We start from the raw sequence: 25,055 nt of genomic DNA on the forward strand, positions 1-25,055 counted from the left end.
AAACAAGCAGAATTAATGTACTTCACACGAAATAAAATCACATGAAATGGAAAGTGGATTCCTATATTCAGAACACAACCTCAAAGCCTCCAATATCCATCAGTGAGGTTGAGTGAGAAAACAATGGAACAATCTCCTACAAGAATCGGTGGGACATCATCACATATTATGAATGTCAGAGAAGTTTGGGAAGGAGGGGTGAAGTATTCAAACATATTCTTTATTCCCTTTTGAGCTCCCTAAAGTCTCTCACCTGCAACTGGACCTTCTGCTCCTCCGACTGGCTCAGGAGGAAGCCTTCAGCCAGGGCCACCGCCTGGGAGCTGGTCTCTGCTCCACACTCCCACACCCAGCTCTCCATCTCTGGGGGCAGGATAGCCAGGAGCTGCTCCAGAACCACCAGGTCCAGCATCTGGGCTTTGGTGTGCTTTTCTGGTCTCAGCCATCGTCTGCAAATGTCATGGAGTCGGCTGCAAAGTCCTCGGGGACCTTCAGCCTCCCGGTATTGGATGAAATTCTGCAGCTGAACTTCGGAAGGGCGGATGGTTTCCTCCTCCAGGATCTTCTGCCCAGTCCTTGTCCAGAGCTTCCCCACATTCCCAGGCTGAGCAGCTGAAGGGCCTTTTCCGCTTCCCTCCTTGGCCAAAGGTTGTGTCTCCATCCTTTCTCTGTCTTGCAGAGCAACTCCAGGTGGGTCCAATGACTCTTCTGGGTCTCCAGATGCCTTTTCCTTCACAGGGGAATTTCTGGGGCTTCAGGACGGATCCCTGCAAGTTATTCCGCTCTTTTTTTCCTCCCCAAGAGAAACCAGGTTTGGTTGAGTTCCCAGATGCCATGTGGGCAGTTCTGTAAAGGGCCAATATTATCCTGCCTTAATCCCATTTCCCCCCTGGAGCTGAAGGGGAGAACTCTTTATTATGTAAAGGGACTGGCTTGGTCTCCTTAATGGCCCATTGACAAAGTGGGTGGGGGCAGGAAGCTATTCTCTCTTCAAAACATGTTTCTTCCTTTTCACATCCAGGGGAATATAATATTCTGCCATTTCAATATTTCCTAGGATATCTCATTTTTCTAGGAGAGGGCTGGGTGATAACTTTCCACAGGGTTAAATAGTGTTCATTTCCAGCCTCTCTGGAAAACACAGTGTGCGTCTTGAGGTTGTTGAGAACTTTGGTGTTAAGTGGAGGAAGATGGACACAGGCAGGGAAGCCACCATTAGGGAAATGATTGATTTTTATTGATTTCTTTAACTTAATACATACACAGTTGTTCTCAAATTAGTTCAATCTCGCTGGCTCATTGTTCATTCAGTCTTTTAACCTTTCTCAGGTCGGTAAAAGGAGGACCCAGATTGCTGGGGACAATATGCTGCCTTTGTAAACTGCTGAGTTGGACTATGAACTGCCAAGCAGCATTTGAAAAGCTGGGGAAAAAAACTCTTTTCAGCTGAACCTGTATTAAAACACCCAGACCCAGAGACGGTGCTGTTGTAGGAGGTTAAAACCCATCCCTCTCCCAGAAAAATGAAATATCCTAGGAAATATTGAAAAGGCAGAATATTTCCCTGGATGTGAAAATGGAGAAACATGAGAGAATAGCTCCCTGCAGCTTCCTGCCCCCACCCCCTTTGTCAGTGAGCCTTTAAAGCCTGACATAATAAAGAGTTCTCCCCTTCAGCTCCAGGTGATGGAATCAAGGCATGTAAGTATCATCAATATTTCATCAATCAATATTTATTTCTAAGCCGCACCCTCTCCCGAAGGACTCGGGGCGGAGTACAACAAAACAAATAAAATACAAAGTACAATACAATACAATACAAATCTGGACAGGACATACATATAACAAGGACGTATATAAGACGTATACAAGGAGGAGGTAGGCTGATAGCTAAAAAACAATTAAACAATTAACAATTAGAACAATTAAAAAGTCACATTATTTAAAACCCCAAAAAATAAATTCAATTGAATTACATTAATAAAAAACCCGTCAGGAGCGATATAGTATCAGCCTTTACCCAACTCCCCACATGGCATCTGAGAACTCAACCAAACCTGGATTCAAAATGCAGCCCAGAGAGTTGTCCCTATGGGAGCCTGACAACCAATCAGAAGACAAGCTCAAGATCAAAGGCCAGAGAGGGCAAAAACCAGGGACTCAGCATCTCAACCCCGCCTCTCTCCTTCTCCACCAACATTGAAGCATGTGATCACATTTTTTGTTCAAGACTCAAGTCACGTGGTCCTGTCCACCATTAAAACCATCTTTCCAAGCAGCCTCCTATGTCTCCGGTGTCTTTTTCCCCACTTGGAGCCGAACCCAGAAGGACATTTCTTCCTTCACTGTTTTAATCGAAAGAATTAAGAAGACAAATTACAACCATGTCCCCACACCACTAGGAAGTTAACTGAAACTGAACAGAGATGGGCAATATGGGAAAAGGAGACTTTTGCAGTTAGATGGGCACGGAGGCATAGAATCAAATTCATATGAAATATTAGTACCATTTTATAAAGCCTTAGCAAGACCACACTTGTAATACTGGCTCCAGATTTGGACATTACATTACAAAAAAGATATTTAGGCTTTGGAAAAAATGTAAAGAAGAGCAGCTAAGAGGATCAAAGATCTAAAGACGAAAACATACGAAGAATGTTTGGCTACTCTAGAGAAAAAGATGGGAGTAGGAGTGACATAATAGCAGTATTCCAGTACTTGAGAGGCTTCCACAAAGTAGAAGGGGGTCGATTTGTTTTTCTTTTTTTTAAATATTTTTTTTAATTCTCAAAACAAAGACAACACATAAAATCTTCCTTTTTTACATACTGTAGAAAGTGCATGAGTAGGTTACAAAAGGCCTTCGTGCATCTCTTCCACAGTCATCGAGCGTAATTCATATTAACTCAAGTATTTTAACTCAGATATTTATACCTGTTACCACCATCATACCTCCATTTACATTTGACTATAATTGTTTAAACGTCCTTCATCATAAAATATACCGAGATTTAATACATAACCACATACTAGCATTTCATTTACTATTTCTAAATTCCTCCAATAACACTGAATCTTTATGTCCTATTTTAGCTAAACATCCATAATATTCAATAACAAAATTTTCTAATCCTTCTTTCCAAAACATTATTTGCAATTTACATCCAATTTCCTTATGTTGTACGCATGCCTATATATACCTTATCATTATGCCTCCTTTATTTAACTATATCCTGTATCATAACATTTTCCCCCTAATATTCAAAACTTAACTATATCTGACTTAATTCTTTTTTTATTAATCTTTATATATAATCCAAGAGGGTTTCTAATCTTCTAATCAGCCTCACCACTGACATCATGAAAAGAAAAAAAATGTAAAAGGAAAAAGGCGAGACCTGATGTCAGGCTGAGCTAGTTACTGCCTAAGCCTTCCTCACCGTGGATGACTCTGCTTAACTGTTTTAAAAAGCCTCTTAAAAAGTGTCCTCTACTATGAGGAAGGACAACTGCATGCCTCATCTAGTTTGACTTTAGGCTTTATGATCACTCAAGCAGAGTTAAGCAAGGATTAAAAGCCTAAAAATTCCTGACGTAGTTGAGGCATGCAGTTCTCCTGCCTCATAGTAGAGGGCGTTCATTTGGGCAGGGCTTCTTCAGAGGACCCTAGGCAAGAGCAGAGTTGAAATCTTCTCTGAAACAGCTGGAAAAGGTACGTGTGGGTCGGAGGGAGGGGGAGGAATTCAAACTCATCCTCCTGGTGCGGGGCTTTGAGCAAAGGCTGGAGGGAAGGACCCTGGCTGGCTTGTCGTCCCCAAGTGTAGTTTGATTGCAGGCAGAGCTACGTTGTCTTTTCAAACCTGTAATCAGTGAAGCTGGGCTGGATGCTTCCGGGGCTGGGGGAAAGTGTGTATGCTCCAGTATGGCTCTTTGACTGTCTTCCTGCCTCCTCCTGTGGTCTCCCTGACTCCCTCCAATCCAAGTGTGTGTGTGTTTGTGTGTGTGCTTGTTTGAGAGTTTGTTTGAGTGAGAGGGGGAAGGGGGTAGGAGATATAGTCCAATCCAGCTGGTGTGTGTGTGTGTGTTTGAGAGAGGGGGGAGGGAGGGAGAGAGGGAGGAAAGAGGGGAAGGGAGAAGAAAAAAAAGAAAGAAACTTATTTCGCAAAGGAGAAAAACAAATGCTGTCGCTTTAAATTGGAACTGAGCATGCCTGGCTGTGGAATTCTGGGAGTTGAAGTCCACAAGTCTAAAAAAAATTGAAACCCACCACTGTGTCAGTGCCTCACCAGCCATAAACCTCACCGCACGTCACTGATACAGATGAACTAAGCAACCTAACAAGAATCTCCCTTACAGTGAGGACCATCAACCAGTGGAACAGTTTGCCTTCAGATATTGTGGGTGCTTCATCACTGGATGTTTTTAAGAGACTGGATAGTCACTTTTCTGAAATGGTCATAGGAGAGTGTAAGCAAACCTTTTTGGCACCAAGTGCTGAAACCAGAATGCACGTATATGTGCTGGAAACCAGAAGAGCAACTGCTCTTCTGTGTTCCAATGCCCACATGCACTCTGGCTATCTGGATTCCATGCGCAAAAGCACCAGAAACCGGAAGAGCAGCTGCGCAATGCAGAGGTGCAAGCCAGCCAGCTGATCTTTGCATGTGTATGCAGCTGGAAAGTGGAAGAGCAGCTGCCTGGTGTGCATGCACGTGCTGCCACCTGGCCTTCTGCTCTCTGGCACCCACACCCATGCAAAGACCAGCTGGATAGTGTGCATGTGCATGCCGGAACCCATAAGATCAGGTGTTGACGATGCATGCCCAGAGAGAGGCTCTGCATGCCAGTTGTAGGAGCTGATTGGCTACTGGCTGGGTGCCCTTCCAATCACCAAGGCAGAGTTTTGTTCAGCAGATATATTCTCATTGTGCCCAGAGAGAAATATCAGCCGCTTTCAATACAGCTCTCAATTGGTGTTCGTAGAGAGTGAGTGGTTGAGAATCAGAAGGCCGGTGGCCATAAGCAACGGGATCTGGTCTTTTCACCTCGGAGCGGGTGAAGGTGTTCAACTCTTCCACCAAGGAGGAGTACCCCAAGGCCCAGTACTCTTCAACAACTTCATCAATGATTTGCAATTTAATGAAACCTTGTTTAACTAAATGTTTTATGTTTTGATAACGAATGTCAATGTGTCTGGACCTAGAACCTGTGAAATGGGACTCAGAAATATAAACCATCGATTCATTGTCTTCCATCACGGTGATCGGTCGCACCGGACGTGTCCAGGTATCTGTGACCAAAGCATCAAACCATGAGAATTACATGCATCTGAAACACAAGGATATTCAGCTTCAGTAGATGAACAAGAAACTAAATTCTGTTTCCTCACTTGCCAGTAAACAGGACATCCATTTAATACAATACAATACAATATAATAGTAGAGTTGGAAGGGACCTTGGAGGTCTTCTAATCCAACCCCCTGCCTAGGCAGGAAACCCTATACCGTTTCAGACAAATGGCTATCCAACATCTTCTTAAAGACTTCCAGTGTTGGGGCATTCACAACTTCTGGAGGCAAGCTGTTCCACTGGTTAATTGTTCTGTCAGGAAATTTCTCCTCAGTTCTAAGTTGCTTCTCTCCTTGATTAGTTTCCACCCATTGCTTCTTGTTCTATCCTCAGGTGCCTTGGAAAATAGTTTGACTCCCTCTTCTTTGTGGCAACCCCTGAGATATTGGAACACTGCTATCACGTCTCCTCTAGTCCTTCTTTCTCTTAAGCTAAACATACCCAGTTCCTGCAACCGTTCTTCATATGTTTTAGTCTCCAGTCCCCTAATCATCTTTGTTGCTCTTCTCTGCACTCTTTCTAGAGTCTCCACATCTTTTTTACATCGTGGCGACCAGAACTGAATGCAGTATTCCAAGTGAGGCCTTACCAAGCCATTATAAAGCGGCATCAACACTTCACGTGATTTTGATTCTATCCCTCTGTTGATGCAGCCTAGGACTGTGTTGGCTTTTTTGGCAGCTGCTGCACATTGCTGGCTCATATTTAAATGGTTGTCCACTAGGACTCCAAGATCCCTTTCACAGTTACTACTACTGAGCAAGGTACCACCTATACTGTACCTGTGTATTCCATTTTTGTTGCCTAAATGTAGAACCTTACTCTTTTCACCATTGAATTTCATTTTATTAGATAGTGCCCAATGTTCAAGTTTGTCAAGACCCTTCTGTATCTTAAGCTTATCTTCTGGAGTGTTGGCTATTCCTGCCAGCTTGGTGTCATCTGCAAATTTGATGAGTTCCCCATTTATTCCCTCATCCAAATCATTGATGAAGATGTTGAAGAATACTGGGCCTAAAACAGAGCCTTGGGGTACTCCCCTGCATACTTCCCTCCATGTAGATGCAGTTCCATTGAGGACTACCTGTTGAGTGCGGTTGGTCAGCCAGTTACGAATCCATCTGGTGGTGATGCTGTCTAACCCACATTCCTCTACTTTATCTAGTAGTAGGTTATGGTCTACCTTATCAAAAGCCTTACTGAAGTCCAAGTAAACTATATCAACCAGTTAGGTTCCAGTCGGAGCTTGGGCCGCTACCTGTAGCCCTGACCCGCGCTCGGTCGGAGGACCTAGTGGCCGCCTGGAATAGGGCGACGGCTGGGGCCTTGGACCGGGTTGCGCCTTTGCGACCTCTCCTACGGCAGCGACCCACCCGGGCTCCCTGGTATACCGAGGAGCTGAGGGTGATGAAACGCCAGAGGAGACGTCTAGAGAGCAGGTGGAGGTCCTCACGCTCCGAGTCTGAGCGAACACAGGTAAGACCCTATTTACGGACTTACCTCGTGGCATTGAGAGCAGCCAAACGTAGACACTGTGCCGCTCTTATTGCATCTGGGGATAACCGCCCTGCCGCCCTGTTTAGGGTCACCCGCTCCCTCTTGGTGCAAGAGACGTGGGGGGCACCCTTACAGGGTAGAGCAGAGGAGTTTGGAGAATATCTGCAGAACAAAGTCGCTCAGATCCGGAGCGGATGGGCCCCCTCCAGTGGTCTGGACGGGCCGTCAACAGTGAGTCTTGTGAGTCCACTCTGGGAGGAGTTTGACTCTGTTGTCCCCGAGGATTTAGACAGGTTGCGTGGAAGGCTGCGACCCACCACATGTTCATTGGACCCGTGTACCTCCTGGCTGGTACTGGCATCCTGGGAGGTGACACGAGGCTGGCTTCTGGGCCTGGTGAACGCCTCGTTGGGTGAGGGATCCTTACCTACCGTCTTGAAAGAGGCGGTGGTGAGGCCCTTACTCAAGAGGCCTTCACTTGACCAAATGGAGCTAGCTAATTATCGTCCAGTCTCCAACCTCCCTTTTATGGCGAAGGTTGTTGAGAATGTGGTGGCGCAGCAGTTTCCGCATCACCTCGATGAATCCGATTATCTAGACCCACGCCAGTCCGGCTTCCGACCCGGGCACAGCACTGACACAGCCTTGGTCGCGTTGGTTGATGATCTCGCAGCTAGTCCAGAACACGGCCGCGCGGGTTATCATGGGGAGGTCTAGATACTCCCACGTAACACCGCTCCTGCGCGAGCTGCACTGGCTACCTGTGGTTTTTCGGGTGCGTTTCAAGGTCCTGATTACTATCTTTAAAGCGCTCCATGGCTCAGGACCTAGTTACTTGCGGGATCGCATCCTCCCACATACATCCCTGCGGCCAATCCGCTCTCACAGAGAGGGCCTTCTCCAAGTGCCGTCCACTAGGCAATACCAGCGGGCGGCGCCGAGGAGTAGAGCCTTCTCTGTGATGGGCCCAACCCTCTGGAATGACCTCCCCCCCCCCGACATCAGAACCACCTTGGACTTCCGCTCCTTCCGTCAAAAATTGAAGACTCACCTGTTCCGACTAGCTGGCCTGGCATGATTATAAATGTTACATCTATGAACTCCTGGTAGTATATTCTCATCTGGTTATTTTAAGGGTAATGTTTTAGTTTTAATTGTTTTTAGGGCTTTTAGCCTCATATTTATTCCTCTGTACAGGACTCTTAATTTTAACCTCCTCCACATACATACATATATTTATAGCCCTATTTATATTTGTATTTTATCTGTGATATACTCTGGACTGTACACCGCCCCGAGTCCCTTTTTGGGAGAGGGGGCGGTTTAGAAATGTGAATAAATAAATAAATAAATAATAAATAAAACGGCATTCCTCTGGTCCACTAATTTTGTCACATTATCAAAGAATGCAATAAGATTAGTCTGGCATGATCTGTTTTTAGGAACATCATATAACCTGAAGTACTTTTTCGCGATTTCTTATCACTTGCCCAATCAGAATCTGCATAACAACATAATTCTGCATAATCAGTATGTGTTGGTTCTAACAATAACTTCATATGTCTGGTGTGTTTTAGGTATTTCAATAACTTCTTAACGCATGTCCAATGAAACTGTTTTGTCTTACCTACATGTCGAGACAAGAGATTAACACTAAGTTCAATGTCGGGTCTGGTCCAACTACTAATGTACAACAGTGACCCAATGACTGAACGATAAAGTGTTTGATCCTCGAACTCAGGACTTAATTCATGTGTCAAGTTGTGAAAATCTGTTTGCATGGGTGTCTTTGTTGTGTTAGCATCCTTCATATTGCAATGATGCAAAATGTGGTCGATTTTCTCCTCTTGTGAAAAACTAAACCCCTTCTGTGTTTTGTCAATCTGAACACCTAAGTAAGTGCTAATATGACCTAACAATTTCAATGTGAAGTATCTCTACAAAGCTTTAGCAAAAATTTCACTCGTTTTCTTATTTGGACCAATATAAACAATATCATCAACATAAACAAGAATTATCTCAAATGTATTGTTAGATCTTTGTTAATCACTCATCAGTTTCCGACTTAATAAAGCCCATTGAATTTAGTTTGTCAGTAAGACATACGTACCACATTAAACCAAACTGTTTCAGACCATAAAGACTTTTGTTTAGAAACCAGGTATCCCCTTCTTGCTGTCGGAATCCTGGAGGACCTCTCACATAGATTTCTTCATCTAGGTCAGCATGTAGATAAGCCGTGTCAACATCGAATTGGAAAACTTCTAAACCAAGGATAGTTGCAGTGGCTAAAGCAATTTTTACACTCTCAGTTCTGACTGTTGGTAAGTAGGTGTTTGTGTAGTCCTCAGGATAACGTTGAGCGAAACCCTGGGCTACAAGTCTGGCCTTTTACAATGACTCACCATTTGGCTTCCTTTTGATTTTGTAGACCCATCGAGTGCCAATGACTTTTTTGTTTGCTGGAGGTTTTGCAGGTGTAAATACGTTAAGTTTCTTTAGACTGTCCATTTCATCCTCATTACCTCATACCACTTCTCTTGCTCTGAATCAGGAAGATGCTTGATTTGAGTGAAGGTATCAGGAGGAAGTGTAACATTGCAAATCAAAGGCAAGGGTGTTTTTGTCAGCTGCCTCGAATATCGCTGTGGAGAGATTCCCTTTGTGACCCGCTTGGAACGTCTCGGAACAACAGTCCAGTCTTCTTTTGCTTCGTCCTCGTCCTCACATTTGTCGCTAGCATCACCATCTGCAGCTCGCGAAGACGGAACATTAGGTTGAGAAGAACTAGTGGATGGAATATCTGCCTGTGAATCTTGGTCATCAGGCTGCGTGGCATCTACAGCATCATCTCTAGGAAAATAAACTCCAGGATCATTGGAATGAATCCTGGACCAGTCAACATCTTCCTCAAAATTAGCAGATTGGGAAATCACAATTACATGTTTAGAGTCAATAAATTTGCTCCATTTTGAATTATCATCAATACCCATAAATCTCAGTCTCTTTGCTGCTGGACCTCCTTTTCTTCTTTGAGCTAAGGGAATGTTCACCATAGTGTATGAACCAAAAATCTGGAGGTTCTTGAGTTCGGGCTTGTAGCCATACATCATGAAGAAAGGAGTCTGATTTATTACACTGCTCCAAGTATTGTTGACAATGTAATTTGCATATTTGATAGCTTCACTCCAGGATGGGTTACTGAGGTTGGCGTCTTCTAGGAGACAACATCATGGTTTGTAGGACCCCTTGTAATATAATAATAATAATAATTTGGATTTATTAGCCGCTCCCTTTCCAAGTAGGACTCGGGGCGGCGTACAATGGAGCATAAAACATAGAAGATATATAACAGCACATAAACGTACATAAATACAAAACACACATACACGGAGGAGGTAACAATTTCATCATTTAGACAGTTAAAAATCAGCATTAAAATACCCCAATTGTAAAAACCCAATATGCAATTAAGAATTAATATTTAAAGACAATTTAAAAAACAGTTAGGAGGAATAAGAGAAATTACGATTGAGCCAGGCCAGATAATTGAAAGAGGTGGGTCTTCAGCTGTACACGGAAGGAGCGGAGATCGGAAGTAATCCTGATGTCACGGGGGAGGTCATTCCACAGGGCTGGGCCCATCACAGAGAAGGCTCTGCTCCTGGGTGTCGCCCCCCGGCACTGTTTGGCGGACGGCACCCGGAGAAGTCCCTCTCTGTGTGAGCGAATTGGTCGTAGGGATGTGTGGGGCAGGATGCGATCCTGCATATAACTAGGCCCTGTGCCATGAAGCGCTTTAAAGATCATAATCAAAACCTTGAAACGCACTCGGTAGACCACAGGAAGCCAGTGCAGCTCGCGCAGGAGAGGTGTTACAGGGGAGTATCTAGTCCTCCCCATAATCACCCGCGCGGCCGCATTCTGGACCAACTGTAGTCTCCGAGTGCATCTCAAGGGAAGCCCCATGTAGAGAGCATTGCAGTAATCCAGGCGAGACGTCACTAGCGCATGGGTGACTGCGTAGGGCATCCCGGTCCAATAAGGGGCGCAATTGGCGCATCAGGCGAACCTGATGGAACGCCCCCCTTGCCACGGCTGTTACATGATCATCCATGGACAGCCGGGCATCCAGGAGGACGCCCAAATTGCGCACCTGTTCCATGGGGGCTAGTTGGACGCCCCCGATGGCCAGAGATGGAAGCACCTGGTTGAACCGGGAGGCCGGAAGCCACAGCCACTCCGTCTTGGAAGGGTTGAGTTTTAGTCGGTTGCCATCCATCCAGACCCGTACGGCCTCCAGACACCGGGACATCATTTCGACGGCCTCATTGGGGAGGTTCGGGGTAGAAATGTATAGCTGAGTATCATCAGCATACAGATGATATCCCACCCCAAAACCACGGATGATCTCGCCCAGCGGTTTCATATATGTGTTGAACAGGAGAGGCGAGAGCACCGATCCCTGTGGCACTCCACATGTGAGTAGCCTCCGGGTCGAACTCTGCTCCCCTGCCAACACACGTTGCGTCCGATCAGAGAGGTAGGAGCCAAACCACCGTAAAACGGTGCCCCTGACTCCTAGCCCCTCTAGCCGGTGCAACAGGATACCATGGTCGATGGTATCGAACGCCGCCGAGAGATCTAATAGGACCAGGATAGAGGAACAACCCCTATCTCTGGCCCTCCAGAGATCATCAACCAATGCGACCTTGTCTTTGTTCTGTGACTCCGTTATGGGCCGGTGTGTACGGAGCGGATGTCTGATGAAGAATTCCATTCTTACGCATCCAGTCCTGGAAACGCTGAGACATGAATTCGGCACCACGATCACTCTGGATTTTGGCGATGTGAACTTGGTGTTGGGTAGAAACAAGAGCTGCAAAGTCTTTAAAGATCTGAAAGGTCTCAGATTTGTCTTTCATAGGATATACATATCCATATCTAGAGTAATTATCAACAATTTTTAGAAAATACTTTTTACCATCAAGTGTTGGCAGAAAAGGACCCACTATGTCAGTGTGTACTAAATCAAAAATGCGTGTTGACAGGCGTGTAGCGCGTTTGGGAATGGCTGCTGCTTTGGATTTGGCTTTCTTGCAGAGAGCACAATCCAAAACACCCTGCACCCCTTTAGATCCAAACCTTTTGTGAACTCCTGCATTTTCCTAAGGACACAGAAACTGGCATGCCCTAATCTTCTATACCACTTATGGATACACCTGGAATGCAAAGGTTTACCAGTTAGTGAATTTTCAACATTAACAGTTTTGTGAGGAACCTCAGGCTTGCTCTGAGCAACCTGTTTCCTTATTTTATTTTTGTTGGCTCTAGGAGCCTTTGGAGTAGCTACAGGATCTCTCACTGGAACATCTCTCTCTGGGCCTGTGCTCTCCTCTTTTGGAATTTGTATACTTGCCTGTGTTTGCGGTTTACGCTTTGGTTTTATGTAATAAACACCACCAATTAGCATGGTTTCAGCAACAATATCTCCATTTTTAACTATGTAACTTGCTTTTTCGAGGTGGTGAACCTGGAACTTTAACACTCTAGACAAGTGACTGACTAAGCAAATTACTAGTTGCTGTAGGTATGTAATAAACATCAGGGATGAGTGCATTGAGCTTTTCAGCATAAACAGTTCCTTTTCCCATGACCTTACAAGGATGATTGGAGAAAGAATAAAGTTCACGTAGTTCAGGTTCAGGCTCATGCATCTCTGTGAAAAGTTCCTTTCTGTAGGTAACATGCAACGCTGCACCACTGTCCAAAGTCCACAAAAGCTGTCTGTCGTACTCTGGATGAGGTTGTGGATCGTTGGTTAAGGCCAATGTGGCGAGTGCAGCTTGTGGATCACCCTTTGGACCACGACGACCTTATCTTCCGCCTCTGCCGCTGCCTCTGGAATCTGTTCCTCTGGGATGGTATGTGACGGGAGCTGGAACTCGTTGGGGACAATCCCGGATGGCATTTCCCACACAGTTACAGATGTAGCATCTTGGAATCCTTGGAACGTAAGCTCTTCCTCGGAAGGGATGTCTCGCTGGAGCTCTTGATGCGGGTGGTCCTCGCAAATGTGGCATGGCTAACATGAGAGTTTCTTCTTCAATTAAAAGTCTGCATTGTCCACTGTGCATTGAGCAATAGGCACATGGTTAATCTTTGCAATGGCATCTTTCCATTCATAATTCAATGAGTTAATGATAATGCTGATTATTTGAATATCATCAATAAAATGGCCTCTCTCTCTCAATTCTTTTCTCATTCCTTTCAGTTTGGTTAAATGTCCTCCAATTTGTTCACCAGATTTCAATCTCGAACCATGGAACTCAGACATGAGCAAACATGAAGATTCGATTGAAACGGCCTTTAGCAATTTTCCAATTGGACCCAAATTTGTTGGGCTGTTGCATCAGGCGGAAAAGTAACTTGCAGTTCAGTATCCATGGTCATCAATAATGTTGTGCAAGCCTTAGTCTCTAAGTCTCTTATTGCAGGAGTCCATGGCTGGGCAGGAGGATTAAACACCATACAATGGTACCTTCTCTGCGAAGCAAAAGTGCAACCTCACTGATAATTCTGTCCTGACATTTTTAATTTTGACTCACCAGTCAATGGAGCAACAGAAAATGCCTGTTGAGGAATGTGCATTTGAAATGCTGGCTGTGCAGGTAAAAATACTTGTTGTTGAACCTGTGGCCGCTGTAGTCAAACCTGTGGTTGTTGTACTACAGGTGCGGCTGGTGCTTGAGCAGCAATATTAAGACGGCTTGCTGGAGGCGCAGCCATTTGCCTTTGCTGCATTAAGTATTGTTGTGCTCCATCTAAGAAGACACCAGCACCACCAGGGGGTGCTGAAAATTGGGACTGTGGAGGCACTTGTTGCATTGCAGCCTGAACATCTGAGTAATTTAAAGACATGTTTGATAAAGTCTGTTGCAATGTCTGTAATTGCTGCTGGAATTTATAATTCATGTCGGCTTTCTCTAGTAAATTACTTCTGCCAGTAGATGGTGCTGCAATTTCAGTTTTAGGCTGTAATATTTCTGCCTGCGTGGCATATGCAATTGGAGAACAAAGAACGTCACGTGACAATTGTGACGTGTACACAGCTCTCTGTTCTGATTTGCCTGACACAATATCCTCCAGGGGGGGTGTCTTAGGCTTGGAGGAGCCAAGATGGCGTTTTCAGAAATTTGAAAAACAGGAGATTCCCTCTTATCTGGCTCAAACATAGATAAAGCCATTTTGGCCTGGAATAGCTGACGTTCAAAGATCTCTTTTAGATCACGATAGCTTTTTATAGCTTGCTTAGAGCTTGGAGGAGAATTATAAGTTTCTCTCTCTGTGTGGGAGTGAAAATGCTCTTGCGGCTGTGAAAACTTTGGCCTCGCACCAAGTGTTTCAAAATCTCGAAGAACTGTTTGGGAGCATGCATAATTAGAAGGGGGCGTCACTGACCTCAGTTGTAGTACGTCGCCTTCAGGAGCAGCTTTTCTGTATTCTTCTTCATCTCCCATGGCTGTTTGTCCATCCAGTCTGGTTGCGGAAGCAAGCGGCATTTGAAGGTTTGTAAACCTGTATAAAATGCTTTTCGCTTCTTCATCAGAGAGATCAGAAACACTGATATCGTTTGCGGAGTGTTTCCTTTTTTTCTTAATTTTCGGCATCTTAGAAATGATTTAAATCAGCATTCCGCAGTCGTGAAATAAATCATCTGACTAATTAGCCTAGACCCTTATCATCAAGTAACAAGCAAGGAAAAAGCCATAAATCAATGATCCGATGCTACCACTTGTCAGGGAGTAAATTGAGCCCTGTATTTAATGAGGAATGAAGCGTGGCTTTTCCTTGTAGCATACTACTTCTTTTTTAAACAAAGTTTTATTGGTTTTTTAAAAATAATCGGGAAAAAGGTAGAGGAATGGTTACAAATTTTGGCAGTTGCAATGTGCGGTAGGTGCCCCCTCCCTCCATACTCATAAGATACATTTACACAAAATTCATTGCTAAATAGTAATATATAGTCAGCATATGAATTCAGTTAATAATTTCGAACCATTTATGTCAAACAAATTTTCTTATTCATTTTTGTGATCTGAGTTTTCTCGGTATTGCCCCATCTCCCCCCGCCGCTAGAGCTCCGGCCCCTCCCGTGTCGTGTATGTCTGTTGTAGAATCATCTGGTTTCTCTAGGAAAGCTTTATTTTTTTCCATAAAGGTCTGCGCCTCTATGGGTGTATTAATTCTAACTCTTGTGTCCTCCCAGAATATTAGCATACCTTCAGGCATCAGCCATCTGAACCAGACCCCCTTCTGGTATAGTTTCTTCGCCAATTGCGAATAGCTTTTTCTTTTCTCCCTCACTTTCTTGGGGATCTGTTTCAGGATGGTTATTTCCCTATCTTGGTATTTCAAAGCTTGCCCCCTTTGTGCACTCAGAATTTCATCTCTTGTACTTTTTCTGAGAAATTTAATGTGTACCTCCCTGGGTACGTTGTGTGTTCTAGCATAAGCTGAGTTCACTCTATAAACCAGATCTAGTTCCCACCCCATCTGTTGTTTCTCTTTCTGAATGTATTCAGCCAAAATACTTGTCATAATGTCCCTTATATCTTCATCATCTGTCTCCACCACATTTTGAAATCTAAGGTAAAAGGACATTCTCTCAAATTCTATTTTCATTTGTTGGGTGTCAAGTTCTTTGTTCCCCTTCTGCATCCCTTCCATCCCCTCCCTCATCTCAGCCGTCCCACCCTCCAAAAGATCCAGTCTCTGTGAGTTTTTGTTAATTTGGGCCTGGTTCTCTTTAATTTCTTCTTTCATCTCTTTTAATTGTCTTTTTATTTCCTCTTGTCCCTGTAGAAGTTGTTGGAACATTTGTTGAAATTCAGTCTCTGTGGTTCTAGGTTGCATCAAAGTTGTTATCGTTGATTGTGTACTGGGACTGGATGTTGTAGATGTTGGGGCAGAGGCAGCAAAGCCAGGCTTCCCAGGAGGTGGTTTTTTACGAGACATTGTTTGTAGAATAAAGAGTTCCGTCAATACAGAGAGTGATCAGTCAGATAGGTAGAACAGCTAGGAGAGTCCAGGAGAATAAAGGTCCAAGCAGAAGGTGATTTTTCTAGTTACACTGGCAATAAGATAAAGTTTTTCACACCAGGGAGTCCAAAGAATAGCAATCAACAAGAGATTTATCTGAGTAGCACGGAGACAAAGACCGGAAACCTGAAGTTTTAAAGGTGGAGTCAATTTTCACAGTTCATAAAGACAACGGAAGTGTGCCATCTTGCCCTGCCAGCTTCAGGTTTAGAGGCATAACAAATTTTTCAAAGTTTCCAAAATTCCCAGATCATCATTGCATTGTAGAGTTAAATCCAAAAATTCGCTTTTAATAAGAGCGTGACATCATTGGTTGGCTCTCCCCCTCCTCCTTCCCCTGGGGCTGAGAGCAGAATTGTTTCAAGCCGCCTGTCCGAGGGGGGGGGAAATCCCCCTCCCTCCAGCCGCGCTTCTCCAGCCAAGCCGAAAGAAAAGCTTAAACTGCTGACAATTTCTCCAAACTGGTAAAGGGAATGGAAGGGAGTTTTTGCCTCACCGCACCGCAGCGTTTATTCTGCTTGTTTATTCTTCCGTCAGCCTCACAGCGAAGACGCCGGAGGGTCTCCCCATCATGCTCCCCAGTGCCTGGAGCGAGCCGGGGCCCCCCCAGCTGCCGCCGATCCAGGGGATCCCCTGCGGTGCCGCCCCTCTGGCAGGAGCCTCTACGGGGCGTCCTGTGCCCCCCAAGAAGTGGGGAGCCCACCGGGAAAGCGCGGGGCGAGCAAAGCTTGCCCGTTGCCATCAGCCGCCGGAACCGGAAGCTGTTTGAAGCATACTTCTTAATTAAGCAAAATAAACCCGAGATATATTCTAAGAAAAACATTTTATTGTAAAGAAAATTAAAAAAGAAACTTACTAACTAATGATTACATTTTGGCAGTGTCCCAGCCTACCTTGCCAGGCGAACAAAGGATTAGAAGAGAAGTAAAGAATGTGGAATGTGGACATGCGCAGTTGAACTTAGAGATAAGAGTCAGTTCAGACTACCGTATATCGTAAAATGTAAGCACAGCTGGCAAACAATAAAAACGCAGTGACAGAGAGCATAGATGGGGAACTCATAGAGTGGTGTGATGGCCTATAGATGGATCTCTCATCTCGCAATCAGGAGGCAGTGAGTTCGATCCTAGGTAAAGGCTGATATTTCTCTCTGGGCAGAATGAGAATATATCTGCTGAACAAAACTCTGCATTGGTGATAGGAAGGGCGTCCAGCCAGTAAACAATCAGCTCCTGCAACTATTGGCATGCAGAGCCTCTCTCTGGGCATGCACCGTCAACATGTGCATGTTGCACTGGGCAGCTGCTCTTCCGGTTTCCAATGCTCCTGCGTGTGAATTCCACATAGCCAGAGTATATGTGGGCATTGGAATACAGAAGAGCAGTTGCCCCTTCTGGTTTCCAGCACATATACGTGCATTCTGGTTTCAGCACTTGGTGCCAAAAAGGTTTGCTAACACTCTCCTATGACCATTTCAGAAAAGTGACTATCCAGTCTCTTAAAAGCATCCAGTGATGAAGCACCCACAATGTCTGAAGGCAAACTGTTCCAATGGTTGATTATCCTCACTGTAAGGGAGATTCTTGTTAATTCCAGGTTGCTTAGTTCATCTGCATTGCTTCTTGTCCTGTCCTCTGATGCTTTGAAAAATAAATTGACCCCCTTCTACTTTGTGGAAGCCTCTCAAGTACTGGAATACTGCTATTATGTCACTCCTACTCCCATCTTTTTCTCTAGACTAGCCAAACCAAAATCCTCCAACAATTCTTTGTATGTTTTCGTCTTTAGATCTTTGATCCTCTTAGCTGCTCTTCTTTACACTTTTTCCAAAGCCTAAAGATCTTTTTTGTAATGTAATCTCCAAAACTGGAGCCAGTATTCCAAGTGTGGTCTTGCTAAGGCTTTATAAAATGGTACTAATATTTCATGTGAATTTGATTCTATGCTTCTGTTTATACAACCAAACATTGTATTAGCTTTTTTGGCTGCTGCTGCACACAGATAACTAATGTTCAGGTGATCATCCATTCAGACTCCCAAGGTCCCTCTAAGTGTTACTATTTTTAGCCAGGTTTCATGTAGTCTGTTTTTCTGCCCAGGTGTAAAATCTTACTTTTCTACACATTAAATTTCACTTTGTTGGATACATCCTTGTCTCATATGGATCAGAAAGGCACAATATCTGTACACATAAAAATCTATAGACATGGTGGGTCAGAAGTTAGAATGCAGTAGTACAAGCAAATTACCAACAGCTCATGATTGCTTCAGCCTATAATGAGGACCCAGATTTCTTGGGACAATATGCTGACTTTGTAAACTGCTCAAATATTGCTATAAAGTTTTGTGGAGTGGTAGAGAAGTCTGAAGTGGAATTGCTATTGCTAGATACTTTCTCCCATCCTTTTATGAGAAGTAAGATTACTATTTTGAGCAAAGGTCTTTCCACATTTATAGAGCTTCTCTCATCTGTGGATTCTGTTATGAGAAGTAAGAGCATTGCTCTTAGTAAACGTCTTTCCACACTCCATACATTTAAATGGCTTCTCTCCAGTGTGGATCCTTTTATGGCTTCTAAGTCTACTGCTCAGAGCAAAGGTCTTTCCACACTGCATGCATTTAAATGGCTTTTCCCCTGTGTGGATCATTTTGTGGTACCTAAGTCCACTGCTACTAGCAAAGGTCTTTCCACACTCCATGCATTTAAATGGCTTTTCCCCTGTGTGGATCATTTTGTGGTACCTAAGTTCATTGTTACGAGGAAAGGTTTTACCACACTCCATGCATTTATATGGTTTCTCTCCCATGTGTCTCCTTTTGTGGATAGTAAGTTCATTGTTACGAGTAAAGGTTTTCCCACACTCCATGCATTTAAATGGTTTCTCTCCAGTGTGGATCCTTTCGTGGCTTCTAAGTCTACTGCTCAGAGCAAAGGTTTTTCCACACTCCATGCATTTAAATGGTTTCTCCCCTGTGTGGATCATGTTATGGGAAATAAGATGACCACGCTGAGCAAAGGACTTTCCACACTCCATGCATTTAAATGGCTTTTCCCCTGTGTGGATCCTTTTGTGGTACCTAAGTCTACTGCTCAGAGCAAAGGTCTTTCCACACTCCATGCATTTAAATGGCTTTTCCCCTGCGTGGATCATTTTGTGGTTTCTAAGTCCATCGCTACGAGTAAAGGTTTTCCCACACTCCATGCATTTATATGGTTTGTCTCCTGAGTGAATCCTTTTATGGGTGATAAGATTACTGCCACTTCTGAACCTGTTACCATACTCTCTGCATTTGTATAGCTCCTCCCCTGTGTGAGTCCTTTCATGGGAAGTAAGTTGCTTTCCTGCTCTAAAATGTTTTCCAGATTCCAAACATTTATAAGAGTCCTTTTTTGTGTGAATCGGTTTTTGAGGTGTAAGGAAGTTATTTCCAAGAGGATGAATGAATGTCCCATTGTAATTTTTTCCATTGTGTCTTAGAGCGTCTTCTCCTTTGTCTTGGGTTAAATAGTGTTCGGTTACATGTAATTTATCTTTGATTAGCTTCACACTTTTCCCAATAAATTTTTTCCTTAGTTTATCTTCTTGGGCGACGGTTGGGAGAAGAAAACTCTTACCCAAAGAGACCACGTTCCTATAGTTTTCAAGCATGACTTCCGAATGCAATGCTTTCTGGTCAGGATCCAGCTGAGACCATTCCTCCTCAGAGAAATACACAGCCACCTCCTCGAAGGACACCAGACTCATCTGAACAAAGGAAAAAGAACAGAACAGGAAGATTTGCAAAATCTGTTCATCTTCATCAATGATTTAGACAAGGGGAAAGAAGGGGAACTCATCAAATTGACAAGAATACCAACATTCCAGAAGATAAACTCGAGATATAGAAGGGTCGACAGATTGGGCCCCAGCTAACAAAATGAAAATTAACGGTGAGAAATGTTACGATCGACATTTAGGCAGGAAAAACCAAATGCTTGGGCATAGAATAGATGAGTGATGACTAACCTTTTTGTTGGCAAGAGGCCAAAGCACAAACGCACTATCCCAAAATGCAACCCCTCCCTCCCACACCCCATATAGCGTCCATGCTGGTGCAGGCGGTTTTCTAGGTCCCAAGCTGGGTGCACCGGGGGACTAGTAGGGTACCCCGTGCCCCGTACGAATGCCAGGTTGGTGCAGCAAACCTTCCAGGACAAAAGTAGGGCACAGGGGAGGAGTGTGTCCACACGCAAACACCTAAAATGCAATGTGAGCCCACCCACAATGTGAGCCCACCCCTTGCATGTGCGCACGCATCCCCCACTTGCATCAGTCCCCTGCACATGTGTGGCAGAACCAAAAACCAGTTGCTGGCGGGAGGCGCATATACATGCATGGTGGAGCTAGGCTGGGGCGACGGTTGGCATGCCCGCAGAGAGGGCTCTGTGTGCCACCTCTCCCATAGGTTCGCCATCACGGGAATAGGTGATACCTGGCTCAACAGTAGTATGTGCAACAGGGGTCTTGGAGTCCTAGTGGACAATCACTTAAACATGAGTCAGCAGTAGGCTATAGGTGCCAAAAAAAACCCAACAGAATCATAGGCTTTATTTATTTATTATTTTATTATTCATATTTATAGACCGCCCCCTCTCCCGAAAGGGACTCGGGGCGGTGTACAGTCACTAAAATACGTTATAAAATACATACAAAACAGTTAAATAATTAAATACGTAGGTGGAGGAGGTTGCAAGACTGTACATAGAATAATAAATATTAAATATAGTATATAGTGTATTAAAAACTTTTTAAAACCCCAAACCCAATTAAAATGAATAAATCCCCGGGAGGTAGAACTAAGAAAGTGCCAGGCCAGCTGATTGAAATAGGTGAGTCTTTAACTTTTGCCGGAAGGAACGGAGGTCGGTGGTAGTTCGAATGTCAGGGGGGAGGTCATTCCAGAGGGTTGGGCCCATCACAGAGAAGGATCTACTCCTAGGTGTCGCCCGTTGGCATTGACTAGCAGACGGCACCAGGAGGAGCCCCTCTCTGTGTGAGCGGATAGGTCGCAGGGACGTGTGTGGTAGGATGCGATCCTGCAGGTAACTAGGTCCACTGCCATGGAGCGCTTTAAAGATGGTGATCAATACCTTGAAACGCACCCGAAAGGCCACAGGTAGCCAGTGCAGCTCGCGCAGGAGAGGTGTTACGTGGGAGTAACGTGTACTTCCCATAATAACCCGCGCGGCTGCGTTCTGAACTAGCTGCAGTCTCCGGACGCGTCCCAAGGGAAGCCCCATGTAGAGAGCATTGCAGTAGTCCAGGCGAGACGTCACCAGCGCATGAGTGACCGTGCGCAGGGCACTCCGGTCCAGTAGGGGGCGCAATTGGCGCACCAGGCGAACCTGGTGGAACGCCCCCCTTGCCACGGCTGCCACATGGTCCTCCATTGACAGCCGGGCATCAAGGAGGACGCCCAAATTGCGCGCCCGCTCCACAGGGGACAATTGTTCGCCCCCTATGGCCAGCGATGGAGTCAGCTGGCTGAACCGAGGCGCCGGTAACCACAGCCACTCGGTCTTGGAGGGGTTGAGTTTAAGTCTGTTGTCCCCCATCCAGACCCCGACGGCTTCCAAACACCGGGACATCACTTCGACAGCCTCGTTGGGGTGGTTTGGGGTTGAAATATACAGCTGAGTATCATCAGCGTAAAGATGGTACTCAACCCCAAAACCACGGATGATCTCACCCAGCGGCTTCACATATGCGTTGAACAGGAGAGGCGAGAGGACCGACCCCTGTGGCACCCCACAAGTGAGTGGCCTCAGGGACGATCTCTGCCCCCCTGTCAACACACATTGCTTCCGGTCGGAGAGGTAGGAGCCGAACCACCGCAAAACGGTGCCTCCGACTCCCATCCCCTCCAACCGGCGCAATAGGATACCATGGTCGATGGTATCAAAAGCCGCCGAGAGGTCTAATAGGACCAGGATAGAGGAGCAACCCCTATCTCTGGCCCTCCAGAGATCATCGACCAACGCGACCAAGGCTGTCTCAGTGCTGTGCCCGGGTCGGAAGCCGGACTGGCGTGGGTCTAGATAGTCGGATTCGTCTAGGTGTCGCGGGAGCTGCTGCGCCACCACATTCTCGACAACCTTCGCCAGAAAGGGGAGGTTGGAGACTGGACGATAGTTAGCTAGCTCCATTGGGTCGAGCGCAGGCCTCTTGAGCAAGGGTCTCACCACCGCCTCTTTCAAGGCGGTTGGTAAGTATCCCTCACTCAGTGAGGCGCTCACCAGGCCCAGGAGCCAGCCTCGTGTCACCTCCCAGGCTGCCAGTACCAGCCAGGAGGGGCACGGGTCCGTTAAACAAGTGGTGGGTCGCAGCCGTCCACGCAGCCTGTCCAAATCCTCGGGGGCAACAGAGTCAAACTCCTCCCAGAATGGTCCCTCAAGACTCGCTGTTGGCGGCTCGTCTGGTCCACTGACGGAGGTCCACCCGCTCCGGATCTGATCGATTTTGTCCTGAAGATATTCCCCAAACTCCTCTGCTCTACCCTGTAAGGGTGTCTCCCGCGCCCCCTGCGATAAGAGGGAGCGAGTCACCCTAAACAGGGCGGCAGGGCGGTTATCCGCGGACGCAATAAGAGCAGCACAATGTCTACGTTTGGCCGCTCTTATTGCCACAAGGTAAGTCCGCAAATAGGCTCTTACCTGTGTTCGGTCAGATTCGGAGCGCGAGGATCTCCACCTGCTCTCTAGACGTCTCCTGTGGCGCTTCATCACCCTGAGCTCCTCAGTGAACCAAGGAGCCCGGGTGGGTTGCATTAAGAGAGGGATAGAATCAAGATCACATGAAGTGTCAGAACCACTTTATAATGCTATATATGCTCTGGAATACTGCATCCAGTTTTGGTTGCCAGATGTAAAGAAGAGCTTGAGATTCTGGAAAGAATAAAAAGAAGAACAAGCAAAATGATTAGGGTGCTGGAGGCTAAAACATATGAAGAACGGTTGCTGGAATTGGGCATGTCTAGTTATCAGTGACATAATAGCAGTGTTGCAATATCTAAGGGCTGCCATAAAGAAGAGGAGCCATAACTATTCTCCAGAATTTGTGGATGCTCCAATACTGTTTGATGTTTAAGACGAAATTGGACAGTCATTTATCTGAAATGTTATAGGAAAGAGAAAGAGTTTGGACTAGAAGACCTCCAAGATCCCTACCAATTCTATTATTCTTCTCCGTTGTTCCCAAATTCCCAAAGCAAAGTTATGCACTAAGTTAAGTGGCTGTGCTTCACACAAGTCCTAATTTTCGGTGGAAAAAAATGGAAAATTCTGAAAATTTGTTTGACTGAAGAAATATTTTGGGCAAGTTTTATTAAGATTGATTCTGCAGAATTTACATTGCTTCACAGTAAAGTAATCCCACATCTGAATCAACTGATCTATCGCTCTGTCTATCATCTATTGATCTAGTAGTCTGAGCCATTGGCTGAATGGAAGGAAAGAAAGAAGAAAAAGTTCCCTGAGAAAGTCATTTCTCAGACTTTGCAAAGCGGGAATGTTTGATCTCCTAATCCAGGAACAAATTAGAGGATTGGAAATTATTTTGTAGCCCAAGTATTGTAATTACCTGCTCTAGGTGGCCATTCACTTTCCATTTTAAAATTCTGCTTTATTTTTTAATATGATTTGCTTATTTTTTAAACTACCAGTTATAAACAAGGCTTTTTAAAAAGAGTGATATGGCAATGTATTTATTTATTTTTCATTACCACTGCACAATTAAAGAATGACAAAACAAAAGGGTCTCTAGCAGTTCTTGCCACTGTGATGTGTTTATTCCTAATTCTTGAAGGATTTTTAAAAATTTCTTCTTGTAAATGCAAAATTGATGAACAAGATAACCAGAGGAAGCTATGCTGATTGAATCTGCTATTCTGCTGTCCATGTTGTGGAAGAACAAAAAAATAATCCAGGCCAAACAAGAGGGGAAAATAGAAGGAGAGAGCACTCTGCACACCCATTTCACTTCCTGAAGAAAGAATACAAATCTAATAACTTTTCCCTTTCTTACTTGATTTGGATGTTCAACTGCTGTTTGATCTCCGTCAGAAAAACCAGAAAACTTCATTCTTTTTTTCTCTGTAAAGAATACATAATTTCAAAATGCATAATTAACAAAAGAGGAGATGGTATTCTATAGAAGAGAAGAGAGAGTGAAGGTAAGACAGATGGGTAATTTGAGGATCTTCCATTACCTCCTGAGGTGTCCAGACTTTGATCTACCCAAGGGATCCTCCTGAAAAATAGCTCCTGAGGGGGATTTGATGGATTCTTCTTTCCCTCAGGATCTCTGATCTCCACAGTGCAGCACTTCCAGTAGGAGGAAGGAAAAAACAAGCAGAATTAATGTACTTCACACAAAATAAAATCACATGAAATGGAAAGTGGATTCCTATATTCGGAACACAACTTCAAAGCCCCCAATATCCATCCGTGAGGTTGAGTGAGAAAACAATGGAACAATCTCCTACAAGAATTGGTGGGACATCATCACATATTATGAATGTCAGAGAAGTTTGGGAAGGAGAGGTGAAGTATTCAAACTCATCCTTTATTCCCTTTTGAGCTCCCTAAAGTCTCTCACCTGCAACTGGACCTTCTGCTCCTCCAACTGGCTCAGGAGGAAGCCTTCAGCCAGGGCCACCGCCTGGGAGCTGGTCTCTGCTCCACACTCCCGCACCCAGCTCTCCATCTCTGGGGGCAGGATAGCCAGGAGCTGCTCCAGAACCACCAGGTCCATCATCTGGGCTTTGGTGTGCTTATCTGGTCTCAGCCATCGCATGCAAAAGTCATGTAGTCGGTTGCAAAGTCCTCGGGGACCTTCAGCCTCCTGGTATTGGATGAAACCCCAGGATTGAACTTCGGAAGGGCGGATGGTTTCCTCCTCCAGGATCTTCTGCCCAGTCCTTGTCCAGAGCTTCCCCACCTTCCCAGGCTGAGCAGCTGAAGGGCCTTTTCCGCTTCCCTCCTTGGCCAAAGGTTGTGTCTCCATCCTTTCTCCCTCCTGCAGAGCAACTCCAGGTGGGTCCAAGGACTCTGGTGGGTCTCCAGGTGC

The 25,055-nt window shown here is 45.1% G+C and overlaps 1 protein-coding gene across 1 annotated transcript; it reads right to left on the reverse strand.

The window, feature by feature from the left end:
- Positions 1-2,160: 2,160 nt before the first annotated feature.
- LOC309384836 (zinc finger protein 426-like) lies at positions 2,161-24,622 on the reverse strand. Its single transcript, XM_081938650.1, has 6 exons — positions 24,585-24,622; positions 24,196-24,310; positions 24,012-24,079; positions 22,643-22,873; positions 19,565-19,694; positions 2,161-2,345 (listed from the first exon to the last, which is right to left on the reverse strand). The coding sequence occupies exons 4-6, from the start codon at positions 22,754-22,756 to the stop codon at positions 2,284-2,286; spliced, it is 306 nt and encodes a 101-aa protein (XP_081794776.1). The 5' UTR covers positions 22,757-22,873; positions 24,012-24,079; positions 24,196-24,310; positions 24,585-24,622; the 3' UTR covers positions 2,161-2,283.
- Between the last annotated feature and the right edge of the window lie 433 nt (positions 24,623-25,055).

This window comes from Natrix helvetica, assembly GCF_964273705.1.
Source record: "Natrix helvetica genome assembly, chromosome: 1".
In the NCBI taxonomy this organism is placed as follows: domain Eukaryota; kingdom Metazoa; phylum Chordata; class Lepidosauria; order Squamata; family Natricidae; genus Natrix; species Natrix helvetica.